General features: G+C 39.1%; 1 protein-coding gene across 4 annotated transcripts in view; it reads left to right on the plus strand.

Moving 5' to 3' along the window:
- The first annotated feature begins 1,786 nt into the window (after window positions 1-1,786).
- LOC132129733 (myelin transcription factor 1-like) overlaps window positions 1,787-13,961 on the plus strand; it is a 42,031-nt gene continuing 29,856 nt past the window's right edge. For 2 of the 4 annotated variants that reach the window (XM_059541436.1, XM_059541438.1), the window contains exons 1-2: window positions 1,787-1,891; window positions 13,175-13,275. In XM_059541436.1, the coding sequence (XP_059397419.1) occupies window positions 1,867-1,891; window positions 13,175-13,275 (126 nt within the window). In that variant the 5' untranslated portion in view covers window positions 1,787-1,866. The remainder of the gene's footprint in view (window positions 1,892-13,174; window positions 13,276-13,961) is intronic. The other 2 variants (XM_059541435.1, XM_059541437.1) reach the window with 2 other exon arrangements.

The following is a 13,961-nucleotide window of genomic DNA, read 5'->3' on the forward strand; positions in this document are numbered from 1 at the left end:
CCATGAAGTTAATAGGTCAATGAGTGTATGCCATAGTTGAAGAATACAGCAGGGCGTCTGGTAGTCTGTGATAAAGAGAATCGAGCCTGCTCTTCTCTGCTCGGGCCTGCTCTCATTTTTAAGTGAGAGCCTCTCTTTGTCAGAAGGCAAATTTAATAAGCTACAAATGCATTACATGTTCTCTGCCGGCCCCCTCGCCATGGCAACACAGAGTTGGGGCATGGAGATGGGCCTAGAGAGGACACGATTATCAGAGGAGCCATCTGCTAAAGGAGAGTCCAGAACCTGCCAGTCCCACTGGGGGACTTCCACACCCTACACTTACGCTGCTCATTTCCTTCTCCTTCTCAATTCAGATGCTATTTTTTGGACTTTGCCTGTATTGGGTGAGCGGGTGCTTCACATTTCAAAGAGGTTGAAGGAGAGGTATGTGTTAATGATGTAACAGAGTGCAAGAAACAAGTCAGCGAATTGGGAAAGGAGAAATTTTGCCCCAGAGGAGAAGTCGCAATTCCATTGAAAAACAGATAATCCTTACTCTTGGGCTGCTTCCTGTTTCCCACAGTTTTGTTGCAGTTTAAAACATGACTGTGAACTAACACATAGGTTTACTTGCTCTTAATGCCCCATAAAGATGAAATTCAGCCTCACAGAGAAATTCAAAGAGAAAAGGGCCACACAGAAACTGCTTTTTCTAAACGGCTCACTTACAAACATTTAGGCTCATGCGTGTGGGTGTTTCTGTAGGCACTTTTGGTTTTGTGAACTTAAATTACACTTTTTATTGAATTTTTCTTCACAATTTTCTAACAGTGGGAAAACATTCGGGAGAATTGTCATCTTCTTCTTTTTTTCTCCTTGAAAGTCTGTCATTTTCGATATTTTAATTTCCACCATATGTCAACTGGTTAAAAAAAATAAAGAATAAAAAAAAACTTTTACATTTTAAAAGTGACTTTCACAAAAAGGGGTTTTAATAGAAATCAATCAGAAAAGCCTGAAGCCACATCCAAAATGCTTGTTCAATCCTATAAACATGCCTTACTGCTTGTTTTAAATTTCTGAATTTGTGGTTTATTTCTTGTAGTTACGTGCCATTTCTTGAATAAAACTGTTCTTTTACAAAACATAACCAGATGGGGTCGTTGAGTGGCTGTTAAAAATGTATGTATTGTTAAATGCCAGATTAAATGTCATCTACAGAGGATGAAGGGAGAAAGCTTGAAAACGATTAATGCTGTGAGGGAGACATTTGGTATGTGTGCGTTTACTGTGATTGAGTCTATGTATGTGTGTTTATGACGCACATTTTCCTTTCCTAAATAGCCTGTATTATAAGGAACTTTTAACGTTTTTACATTTCCTTATTTCACTGATTTAAATATTTAAATAAGTGATTACTTAATAAATGTAGACATCAACATTCGAATAAAATGTAATTTAGAATACAGATAGGTGGTTAAAAATAAACGGACAAGCACAAATAATATTCTTAGTATGATTCACCAAAAATATTCTGAAGTTTTGATATAGTTTGCGTCTGCGTGATTTTCTCCCTCAGCATTGTTGTGAAACTTCCTGAGCTGAAAGCGCACAGCTGCCGGTAGTCCCTTCTCTTGGCATTCTACAGGCATTGTTGCTGAGAGCTGAAGACAATTGTTTTGATTGGCTGGGAGTTTTGCGGAGGTAGGATACGAGTACGCACATACAGGTCTCCGATTGGCTGGGCTGGATTATGACGTCACTCGGCACCCCTCCTTTGCTCGTGTCAAAGAGAAGTTGTAGTAATTTTGTCTTCAACTTTTCCACTCAAGTTTACTTTCTCGGGACTTGCCAGACGCTTATGGGAAACTCGGAGCCGCAACCATGAAGCTGTGTGGGACTTTTTTAGGTCAGTCGAATTTCGCCGTCTTCTAATTTGACTGTTTCGAACATTGTTTGATTGACAGGTGTCTAAAAAGTTGTCTAACTGGCTTTTACTGCTCCTATATGAGATGTAGTGTATACACATTTGTTTTAGCCTTATATGAACTGTTGACAAAATATATTCCTTCAATTATTTATGTAATAATCGCTTTAAAAAAAGAAAAACACTTGATTCCAAAGTGTTTAATGTTTAACGGAATACCTATCATATTTTGTCTCGCTTGTTCTCGCTGTTGTGAGGCTTTATAGTTTAGCATGCCCCTTTCTTTAGACATGTGTTGAAAGACTGTTGTATGGTGGTCTATATATAGCACATAAATAAAGATCATAACTTTGGGGAATTGTAGGGTCTGGTCAAGACCTTTTCTAAACTTCATTGCTGTTGAAGTGTTGAGACAAAGGGCGGTTTGTTTCCCGGGGGGGCCGTGGCGGACACAATGCCAGCCCAGAGGCGCATTCAAACTTACTTTCTGTTGTCGTCTGTCAGCTTGTCCCATCTGTCAAGGCCATTCGCGGAGTTTGGGGCCCCTGCAGCCGCTCTCTCAGCTGACACTCTTATGCAATACTTATACAGCCGCTATACTCTAAATGTGCTCCTGAGAGACGCAGCGATAAAGATTGTTTGCAGTGGAGTTTCAACGCGATTGGACAGTTCTAACTGTAAAGGATAGGCTACTGAACAATTCCAGTTTCCAGTTTTTTTTTTTTTTTTTAGATGACAAACATCTATTGACAGCTACATGAAGTAGGCTTTTTGTCCATCTGTGATTTAGTTATAAACGCTCTGATGTTACACTAATGTAAACAAATCAAACTACTTAATTAAACGGTTTGTCAACGGTAACATTCAACGATACTATAACTTTCGCCAACACTTAAAATGTAACTATTAAAGAAAAATGAAGATTGAGATTAAGAAGATTAAGTTCAATCAATGACTGTGCCAAGTTAAATGAATGAAAAGAAAAATGCTGCATTATGATGAAAATATTTTAGTGTACAAATGCATATTTGATGTATGATTTTAGCATTTATGCCCCAAAAGTTAGATAAGTTAGTCAGAGTACACTCACGAAAACAAGCTGGGTTGGTCTTTTGTGGTAACCATAGCAACAGTAAGCCGTTTGATCGTTTTCAGTCAGGATCCCTATCGGACCTTTTTTGTTTAATCGAATCATATTCTGTAAAGCCTCTTTTACCTGTGACCGTAACTCGGAACGAGTTTCATTTTTCTTTTCAACATTTCTGTTGAATCCCATCACAGCTGACAAAATTCTTGCAGAGGAAGCAGTCGGATGTGATTTTCCTCTGAGTCGCTGTCCATGGTACTAGGCCAGAGCGCTGTCTGGGGTCCTGAAGCCCAGTCGAGCGTAAATTCTGTAGCTACTTTTGCTCCCTCTGTTTATGCTTACCATTCATTCTCAAAATTTCCAGTGAGATACTGAAGAAACCATAATTATCGGTTCCCTTATTTATCTAATTCTGAGTACTTATAGCAGGGGAGTGGAACTTTTTTTTTTTTTTTAGGTGTGTATGATTTCTCTTCTGTCTTTTGTTTATTGGATTGTGTCTCGGTTAGTGGGGCAACTCAAATCATATTGATGCAGCGTGGACACTTCGTGATTGATTTTCGCTCCAATGCATAACAATGGGACAGCAAATAAAAGAGCCTGCCGCAAAGAGATAAGAACTTAATAGAATTTCTGAAAGGCGAAGGTTGGCTTTTTGAAAATTCCCCCCGTGTGCAGCATGGAGACAGCAGATAAAGAGTGGCATTTGTGGAGAATATTCTCAAATGGCTTGTAATGAATGGTTGTCATTTTCACTAATGGTTACAAAACAACAAAGCACAACAGCGGTGTGTGGAACATTTAGGAGTCATTCCAAGTTACATTTGTCTGTTGAGTGAAGAACACAGTCCGGTGTTGAAATCCCTTTATTTGTTGCCTTCCACTCTTTTCGCAACAAAATTCTAAAGGGCATGTGTGTATATAGGCTATATACATACACTCATACATCAATGATGTAGCTCATATCAATGCAAATGTTTGCACGAAAAAAAAACTAAGTCCATGGAAACTATGTACATTCCTTCTAGTTTGTGGCTTGTATCTTTTTTCTTAATGGCAATAATCTGATAATAATATATTATGCTAACTTTAGCAAGGAAGCATTGCCTATGAGAAGTGTGTTGTTTGAATCACTGGACAGTACCATTCGGAAAGAGTCAGGAGGGAGGGTTCAGATAACACCAGTGACATATGCATGCTTTTGTGCAATATTAAAGTTTAATCACTGGACGTAAAATAAGAAGCTTACGCTATTAGAATTTAGAGTAACAGCGACCCGACGCGCACTTCGAACTAGGATGTTTTAAACACGCATTTGCTCTGTTACTTAACCTCCAGAATTTGACAGCGGTTTACTCTAAAAAATCAAGCGATCGAAAACCCGTTTTATTAAAAACTTTTTATTCTCTAATTCTTTTGAAAACCACCCGCTGGTGTTTCAAGGGATTTAAAAGACAATATACTGATCCTTTTCATCTATATTGTTATATCAAAAATATGTTTAATCTCTAAAGAACCATATACAGCCAGCATGGTATTTGATAATAAGATGGTTATTTTCTGAACCATTGAAGAATCTTGATTATCTTGTTGATTATCTTGTTTCTTGATTATCTTGTTTCTGGCACAAAGGAGAACTTATATAAATCCCTTCTAGTAAGTGCGTGGGTGTTAGAGAGAGAGTGGAGCGATCATGTGTGTGTGTGTGTGTGTGTGTGTGTGTGTGTGTGTGTGTGTGTGTGTGTGTGTGCACTGAGAAAGACAGAGTATGAAACAGTGTGCATGGCTGTGCACATGCCTGCTGAGTTATTGCGGGGGGATATTCAAAGCCCAGCCCATCGATGTTGTAGGTTTTACTACAGCTTTCGTGATGTCATGGCAAAGGGCGGAGGGAGGAGGTGGGGGACAATGGCTCATAAGGGAAAGGTAAGTCAATATTACGTTTTCTCGCTGACAAAGGCAAATGAAGCCATGTTTTTGCTTACAAACAAGTAGCGTTCATGCCGCCCCGTTCTGGATCCTCGCTCGTCCGTAGCAGCACCAGCGAAGCGCCGATCCTCTTCACCAGTGTCACTGAATCTTTCGGGATACCACTGAAGAAGCAGAGTTTAGTTTTCTTTGAGAAAAATCTATAAATGGGATATTTTACCCCAAACTGTCTCACAGCTTGCTGAATACAGGACGAAGACGGGAGAAGCTTTCGGGATTTTTTTTTTTTTCACTCAGGTAACCATGTATCATGTCATTCGGCTTTATTTATCAAACATAATTAGTTTGGGTTATTTTTGTTAATTACCAAAAATATGACTCTGGAGGATCTTTGAGATGTGTAGCTAGGTCTACAGTCAAGGGTTGAGTTGTTGGAAGATATTATAAATGTTTCACGCTTTATTATTGTAAAATTTGCTAACCAAGGATGTTGACTATCTAGAACATCCCATTCCGAGATGCCCTACAGATCAAGGTTAATGGCTTTTACGTTGAAGGGTGCCCTTTTATTTTCATATTCCATTCTCATTGCACTTGTATGATCAATGATTGATTTCATAATCTTTGAACTAAAATGTTTGCTGGCTTATAGTTCGTACAAGCGGGTTTGTGTCGGAAAGGATAGTGTGAGTGTGAGTCCACGCTTCCCTGCTTGAAGAAGCTCCAGCGGAGAGTGTGTGGAGTTGACATGGAAAAAGTGATGGAGAAACAGTCAGCTATGGCGCTCTTGTACAAACGCAGCGAATGTCTATTTGTTTTCTCACTTTGCCACAGAAATCCTGCGTGCGTCTGATCCAAGAGATGAATCGGTAATGCCGTGTCTGTATTCCTCAGCTGCCTGCTTATACTGTCGCGCATAAATGTTGATTATATGCACGCAGCGTGCGTTAGTCAAAACTGTCATTTCTCAACCTACTTCGTCGCGTTTTGAGCTTTATGAGCGTATGTGTGCTTGTGTGTTTAGAATGTATCCGTTCGGAGTGATCGCACTGTAAGTGCTCACTGTCATGTAGTTGTATAATCTCCATCTTTTGGCACACATACGGAGTTGCTTCCATATGGCTCGGTGTAATTAAGGTCGAACAATGGGCGTAGCGCAGGACTCCCGGCCGAGTGCACGAATGGCGAGGAAGAAGAAGGAGGGGTGGCCATTTGATTTTCTGCAGCAGAAAACAGAGTGGAGAGATGCTCTCTTTAAATGTCAACCGCCCCTGGTGAGATGCGCAGAAGAAAAGTCATGAGAGTTGAAGCAATAACGCCCATCCTCTGCATCCATCCCCCGCCCCTGTTCATTTCTGAGTGATTAGTGCGTCTGTGTCTCATCTTGCTCAGTATTCCGGGGCTAATGTGTTAGACATTCACTATTGTATGAAGTATAATATCAAAGCACCTGCAACCAAGATGGTGGACGAAGTGAACGTGAATGTGTTTCATCTGAGAATCAGTAATGTGATCGTGTAAACACAATGGACCTATGCTACTGTGTGTATAGTATATATATATATATATATATATATATATATATATATATATATATATATATATATTATATATATATATGGTTTTATTAGTATTATTAAGAAAATATATTCTTGATGTAGAGCCAGAATCCTCATGCTTTGAGAAAAGTAACTGGAATTAGTGTGCTGAAGTTAGTGAGCTTTGAGTGTGTGACTAACTTCTCACAGTCTGAGGCTTCTGGCTCTATGACAGCCAGCACTTCCAGATCAGATCAGTGCTGTAGAGAAGAGCTGGGAGCGTTGTAACTCAGGGTGAGGTGTAACACCATCAGTTTAACCAATTACAAATGAGCTACAGGGGAGAAATCACCATCATGAGCCTCCTGTGGTGATGGCAGAAGCTGTACATCTCTATGTAAAAAATATAAAAGAGCTACCAGACCACTAAAATTGAATCTCTGATTTTTTTATTTGACTTTTGTTTTTGTTAAATGTTAGAACTATTAGGTACAGTATTATCTGAACAAGCAGGGTCTCTTGTTTAATTTGATATACTCTAAATAAATAACATGGCAGAGCAAACTTGTAGGCGTGTAAAACTTTTCCATCACTTCTACTGAACCTGCAAAGATTGCATATAATGAGACTATACATATAGATTAAATATGTCTTAGTTTTGAGAGAGACTATTCACATTATGTTCTCAGTTTGTGTTTAATTAAAACAGTTTCCATTTGAAATAACATGTTTATAATGAAATAAGAGCGGGGTGTGATGCATAATGATTTTAGCGACATCCACTTGTCACAATATTCAGCACAGTGTAAAATGAAGGTCACCTGAGCGCAACATTGATTCATGGAGTCAGTTATTTTATCTCATTCGACTAGAAACTGGTTTTGGTAATAACTTTCACAAGATCATATCTATCTGTTTGCGGAAATTGCGCAGAATTGCGCAGTCGTCAGGAACCTCCAGAGTTTAATAAAAGGGGACGCTGCTATCTGTGCGGTGGGGGGAATCCTTGCAAGTTTTCCCATTTATTTATGTCAGCCACATTAATGTATATCCGAACAATGTGCTCAGTATTATAAACAAATGACACTATAGCAGATCATCTGGTGCATGCAGCTCTTTTCACCCAAATCATGAAATCTGGGTCTTCACAGATCACCGTTTAATCTTATCCGATTAATTTCTATCTTCAAACAAGGTTGTTTGCAATATACCAACTTCAGTGCTCATTTTGGTTGTCCAAAGGTGGTAAATGCTCGAAATAGGCGCTTGTTTATCAGTCAGTCCATAGTACAGAAAAATAGCCTATAAAAGTAAAAAAATAAAAAATAAATAATAATAAATAAATAATAAATATGTAGCAGCAGGTGCCGCAGGTTTTCCGGAGAGGAGAGAGTAATAAATGTGGAATGGAGCAGCTGGGCCAAATTGCGCTCTTCTCATTCAGAGCACAGCAGAAAGCCAAGCCACCAGGGCCGAGGGTCAGGGTCGCCCCTATCATTAGTGAAGAAAGGTGCCATTTAGAGAAGCCTTGAAACACTGAATTGCATGCAGTTGAATTGGTCGGTGATTTACAATGCATGTTTGTGCTGTTTGAGTTTCATGCGACAACCACGCCATTGTGTGTTTACTCAGAGTTTTCAGGTGGTGCTGTTTCCTTCGGTGTTTTGAACAAATGTTTTAAGAATCGTTCTCCTTCCTTCATGTGCACTCATTTACATTTCTAAAACTAAATGTTTTTTGTTGTTGTTGTTTGTTTGTTAGTTTGTTTGTTGTTGTTTTTTCCGTCTAACTGACTTCCAGCTTTAAAGTTAAGAATCGTTCTTGTGGCCTGTTTTGCATTTAGTTCTCTTAAGTTTCACTTTGCGTGTTCTGATTTCATGCTTTTAAAGTTCCTTAAATCAGGGGTCTCCAAACTCAGTCATGGAGGGTCGATGATCTGCAGAGTTCAGCTCCAACCCTAAGTAAGCACACCTGAACCAGCTAATCAAGGTCTTACTATGCATACTAGAAACTTCCAGGCAGGTGTACTGAGGCAAGACGGAGTTAAACTTTATAGGACACCGGCCATCCAGGACCTAGTTTGGACACCCCTGCTTTAAATGTTTGAGACATCTGATTAATAAGCTGCTTAAAGGTCCAATTTGTAAGATATTTGCAGTAAAATATCCAAAAACCACTAGGCTAGTGTTATATATTTTGTCCAGCTGATAACTAACAATATCTCTAATGTTTTCAACTACTTGTAAATCATAAGAAAATGCCCATTCTAAACAGTGACACGGGGCAGTGCAGTCACCTGTCAATGATGTTAGTTACCCTTTGTTACCGCCTTTACTGACGTAGAAACCACATGACAACAGTGTGTGGACAAATGCGGAAGTAGCTTCGCGACAAACTTCAACTAGAAAGAGATGCCGAACTCGCTTGTGTTTTACTCAACAGGTGAGTTGTTTTGATTCGTATCTTTACAGAAAATGTATGCTATTATAACAGATCAACAAGATTAGTATTATTATTATTATTACACACCAAACGGTGGGCATCACGTCTCTAGACCCACGTGAGGACGCGTCTGATCCATAGTCTGATCCCGTCTTTGCATTGACTTTGTATGTAATCTACTCGCACAAATCGTTGAACTCGCGTTAAATCCATGATTTATCTTTCCGTCTGATTGATGGTCGTCAGTGGTTGGTGAGAAGACAACAAATCCCATCATTCCACGCTCCTTCTTAGCGTCATCAAACCACGCGACTGTTATTGTTTTGGTAGTGTGCCCTCTAGTGGCAGGTCCTACAACCTGTACCTTTAATAAAAACTTTTTGGGCTACAAATCAGTTTATGATTATAACAATAAATTAAAATAATATGACAAATACCAATTTGCAATATAAAGAAGCATTATTACATTTATTATCGGAAGTCTTGAACATTAAGTTACAAATGGCAAAATCATTGGCTGCTGGACCTCCTAAAGGAACAAGACCCTTAAAGAGTTTTGAATCTAATCTCTGATACCTTGTTTGTTCACTTCATTCATCTTGTGTGACACACGTATGACATTTAAACCTGAATACTCAGATTTCCTAGTAATATGATATTTTGTGATTATAGGAATAAAAAGTCTCATTGTTTTTAAATAATCTGTTGAGTGAATGATTCAATGATGCACTCACCAAACACAAAAGACACTCAAAATGTTTGTCGCCATCTACTGGCCGAACTCTGTAATGTACAGAGCTATTGAACAAATTTGAATGAATCAATTTAGAATCGGTACCTGGATTAAATCAAGTTCTCCATAACTATTTCTATGACACTTTTAAACATGTATTTCCAGACAGGACTGGGAGCACTGCTGAGCAGAATCTTTAAAGAACATTGATAGTTAACCTCTTAACTTGTCTTTAACCTTGAGAGTGTTTTTGTCTATCTAAGAAGCCCAGACAAAGGCAAATTCTGCCATTGCTCCTTTAATCACTCTCTAAATGGGCATCTTTCTGCTGCTCGTGGTTGTCATGGTGTTTTCCGTGGTGCGTCATAAAGAAAAAAAAGAGTGACCGTAGCTCTCAAAGGCACTTTGACTTGTTTTGACATGAAGGAGCGTCTAATTTTATTACTCACTGCCGACTTTCAGGCACAAGTCAATTTTTCTTTTTTTTTTTTAATCTCCCGAAAGGAAAACTACAGTCCACCATGAACATTAAATATATTATGATGGTATCGTTGTTTTTATAATCATTAAATTTGAGTGCATCTCGCAGGCTAATGTTATACTTTCACCTCTGCTCGATAAGAGCTTTCTGTTTGTTCTCTAATCACAAAGTTGAAGTTAAATCTGCTTAACTAGAGCAGAGAGTGCAGATGTGTCACCCATGGATTACCGTGAAGGCATCCATCCCTATTTAATCTAAACTATGGATTTATGTCCGTCTCAAACAACTCTGCATCGCCATGATGAATTTCAGCAGCATGACATGATTTTCTTGATTTGTTTACACTCATCGCTGTCTCCTTTGACTGTCTCGCAGTAGCAGAACTATTACAGATCATTTTTTAATCTCTTGTTCTTCCTGTAGGGTAATATTTTAAAGTGAACATCCACAGAAGCCAATCACATAATAGTTTCTCTAACCCATCTGTAAATGATGAACTGTTTAGCTTTATTAATGTTCTCTCTCGCTTTAGAATAAGTGGCACCTGAGCCATCAAGGTTATTGAGAGCCACAGGGGTGGATTATGGGGTCCGTGCCATTTCAGAAGGCCCGGAAAGTGTGGAGTCGGCTGTATAGCTCGGGTTTATGGTGTGATTTTAAAAAGCCCTTTGCGCCTCGCAAGTTCTGTTTATTTAGCTTGAAATTCGTAGAATGAGAAAAGGCAAGAGAGTGTTGGGGGGAAGGATGCACAGTAGTGCTGTTGTAGTAACTTTTTAGAAGAGGGCTGAATGTTGATAAATAAGCGTTTTGTTCCGTATTGGCGTGGGAGTGTGTGTGTAAGGGGCATTGGAAATGCTTTTACTGACAATGCCCTACAGCTTTCTAACTCTGATGACTGGCATCCTGCCTGTCTTTTTCTGGGTTATTGCTGCTGCACAGAGTTTTAGGAGGCAAATCAGATCTGCCTGCTTTGTTTATTTTGTGCTTGCTAAGAGAGAAGGGCAGATGTTAGTGGGGGAAGCGAGAGAGACAGAGTCAGAAGCTAGGCATATTAAAGGCTCCTCTTTTACTGACAGCAAACTCTTTCTCTTTTACTCTCCTGCTCTTTGGCTCTCTCTCTCTCTAAGAGTGCAAGGTGAGTTTTAGTGCTCAATAAGAAGCAGATGGAAGCCTGCTTTAAAGGAAGAAAACACCAGATTGAGATAAAGAAGGAAAATGAAAGTAAAAGAAAGGGCAGAAGGGAGGGGAGAAGAGGCAAAATGAGAATAGCAGATTAGTCTTACCTCTTAGTACAATGTAGCAGAACAGAAAACAATTATTCTTATAGAAATAATGATTCGTGTGACTGCAGACTGCATATGAAAAGAACAATAGCTTCAAAAGTGTTTTGATATGAGCAAATTCAGTGAATTATATATTTTGTTCTTATATTTTAGTTTTTATACATAATTATATAACAAACTTCCACTTAAATTATTTTTTACTCAACACTACAAAAATGTTACATGGGCTTTTTATGCTTGACAGAGAGATTCGAGATCTTTGTGATTCAACACAAAGTTCTCTGGTGTCCTTTTATCATTTTAAAGGCAAAGCTTGATGGGTTAGCGTAGGTTTTTGAGCGTTTTGAAGACTGAAATCCTCAGAAGGCTTTCTCGCACAACTTTTGAGAGTTAGTTACCTGTGGTATTGTTGACAGCTAAACAAAAGTGAGTTATGAGCTGGAGTCTCAGCCGTTAGATTTCACAAACAATGGCTGATCCGTGCACATAATAATTATTTTAATACGCCCTGAGTTTGATGGCACATGCATGTAAGTGTTTGAGCAGAGGGGATATTTTTTCATTAGATTTTACTGACACTCTTTTATCATTCTATCACGCATGTCTATCATGTGTGTGCCAGAGGGGGCGGGGAATTTATGGAGAGGTGGACTATTACCCTGATGAAAAAAAAAAGAAAGTAAGAGGGACAAAAATCTGATTTATGGTTGATTCATTATTTACTGACCAAATTCCCTCTCCCAACACGGGCCTGTCTGTGTGACCCCTCACCTCTCTTACACTCCTGCCTGCTAAAAGCTCAATAATAATGCACAAATGTGATTGATTCTAATAGCAGGCTGACAGAGCATCCAGCTGGGGTGTTTTAGCATGCATATGCATGTGCATATGTGCGAATGTGAGTTTTTTTTAGCTCTCACCTCTCTTTAATTAAAAGTGCATAGATCACGTTTAAAAGGCCCAGCCCCCATCATGAACTGTTAATCTGTCACTTCACAAATATGACATTATGCACCTTTCAGTCAACATATAAATGTGCTGTATATGTACTGTCAACATGTTATATTAGTTAATGCATTAAAACCCAAAGATAGATGTCACTTTTTATTTTTTTCCACTAGCCTATATGTGAGCCAATTATTTATTTATTTATTTATTATATTGTTTTCTATCAATTTACACAACATTTTTTTTAAAAGCAATTTATACTTTACATACAATAAATATATTTATAGAATTTATATATATATATATATGTGTGTGTGTGTGTGTGTGTGTGTGTGTTCCTGTAGCTCAAGCTTTGGATAAAAGTGTCTGCTAATTGCATAAATTTAATTTAATTTAATTTAATTTAATATATATATATACTTTCACTTGATGGTTACACCACTACACTACACACATAGATGCAAATGGTACATTTCTATGACGTGTATAACGTTTTTTTTTTTAAGATTCCTTTTCTATATATCATTGACCCAGGTGTGTGTTTGTGCGATTGTGCACTTGTGTGTGTCTTGCTGTTGAGATGGAGGGGGTTGTGTTTCCTGTGCTGAGGCGGCTGGTTTCAGATGCAGGTGGACAGCTGATGAGTTGATCTGGCCATTTCACTGCTGAATCAGTCTCTTACAGCATCTGAACTGAAAGCTCCTTTGCCCTCGCTCCGCAGAACTCTTCCAACTGCCAGCGCAGATGCTGACATGACTGTCTTTTCCCTTCTTTTTCATTTTTTCATTTGTTGCCTTCTCTTTCTCTTTCTCTCACTCAAACAGAAAATGAGTACCGGGGGAAACTCCTGAACCAGCGCTGGACGCGAGGAGACAAGATCAGCCGCTGCCGGCCCTCTCTCAGACTGCAGAGCCGACCAATCAAAGTGAGTTGCACGGACCCACCCGGCCAATCATCATGCAGAAACTTGGGCTTCCTGCCAAGCTGGCACAATTAGAGGCGAAAAAGGGTTATACATTTATGACATTCATCAGTTCTGTCTGTCAGCACACTTATGAAAGGAAGTCAGCGTTGTATTACCGCAATGTACGCAGTTCATGCCAGCTTGACCTAGAATGGGTTTTGGCAGAGCAGCCTAACCCCCATATGAATGAGCCGAGATTTGAAAGTGTCCCACATCCCGTAATTATGAAGAATTGGGCTGTTCAGCTCAACCTAATTTAATTTTTAGAGCTTTCTTGCATTATTTAGGAAAACTGAAGAGGTTTGAAAGAGGGGATGTCCTTGAGCTGCTTTTGTTTGCTATTTTTCATCAACATAAAAGAAAGTCTCTCTCTCTACCATCCTATCGCCTCCACCCTTTCCTCTTTCTGCTTAGGTGTGTGTTTTTGCCTTTAAGTGGATGCATCCCTTTTTCTCCTCTTTCACTGTTTCTTCTTCACACTTTTTATTTGGAACAGCCCATATTTTCAGCCATCCATCTCTTTCACTTCTGCATTGGGAAATTCATCGGAAGAGATTTCTAATGGGGGCGCTGAGAGGGGGAGAGAAAAAACAAGACAGAGTTAAAGAGAGTGAGAGAGAGAGAGAGAGAGAGAGTTTTCGCTGTCT

This window comes from Carassius carassius, chromosome 46 (assembly GCF_963082965.1).
Source record: "Carassius carassius chromosome 46, fCarCar2.1, whole genome shotgun sequence".
Taxonomy (NCBI): Eukaryota; Metazoa; Chordata; class Actinopteri; order Cypriniformes; family Cyprinidae; genus Carassius; species Carassius carassius.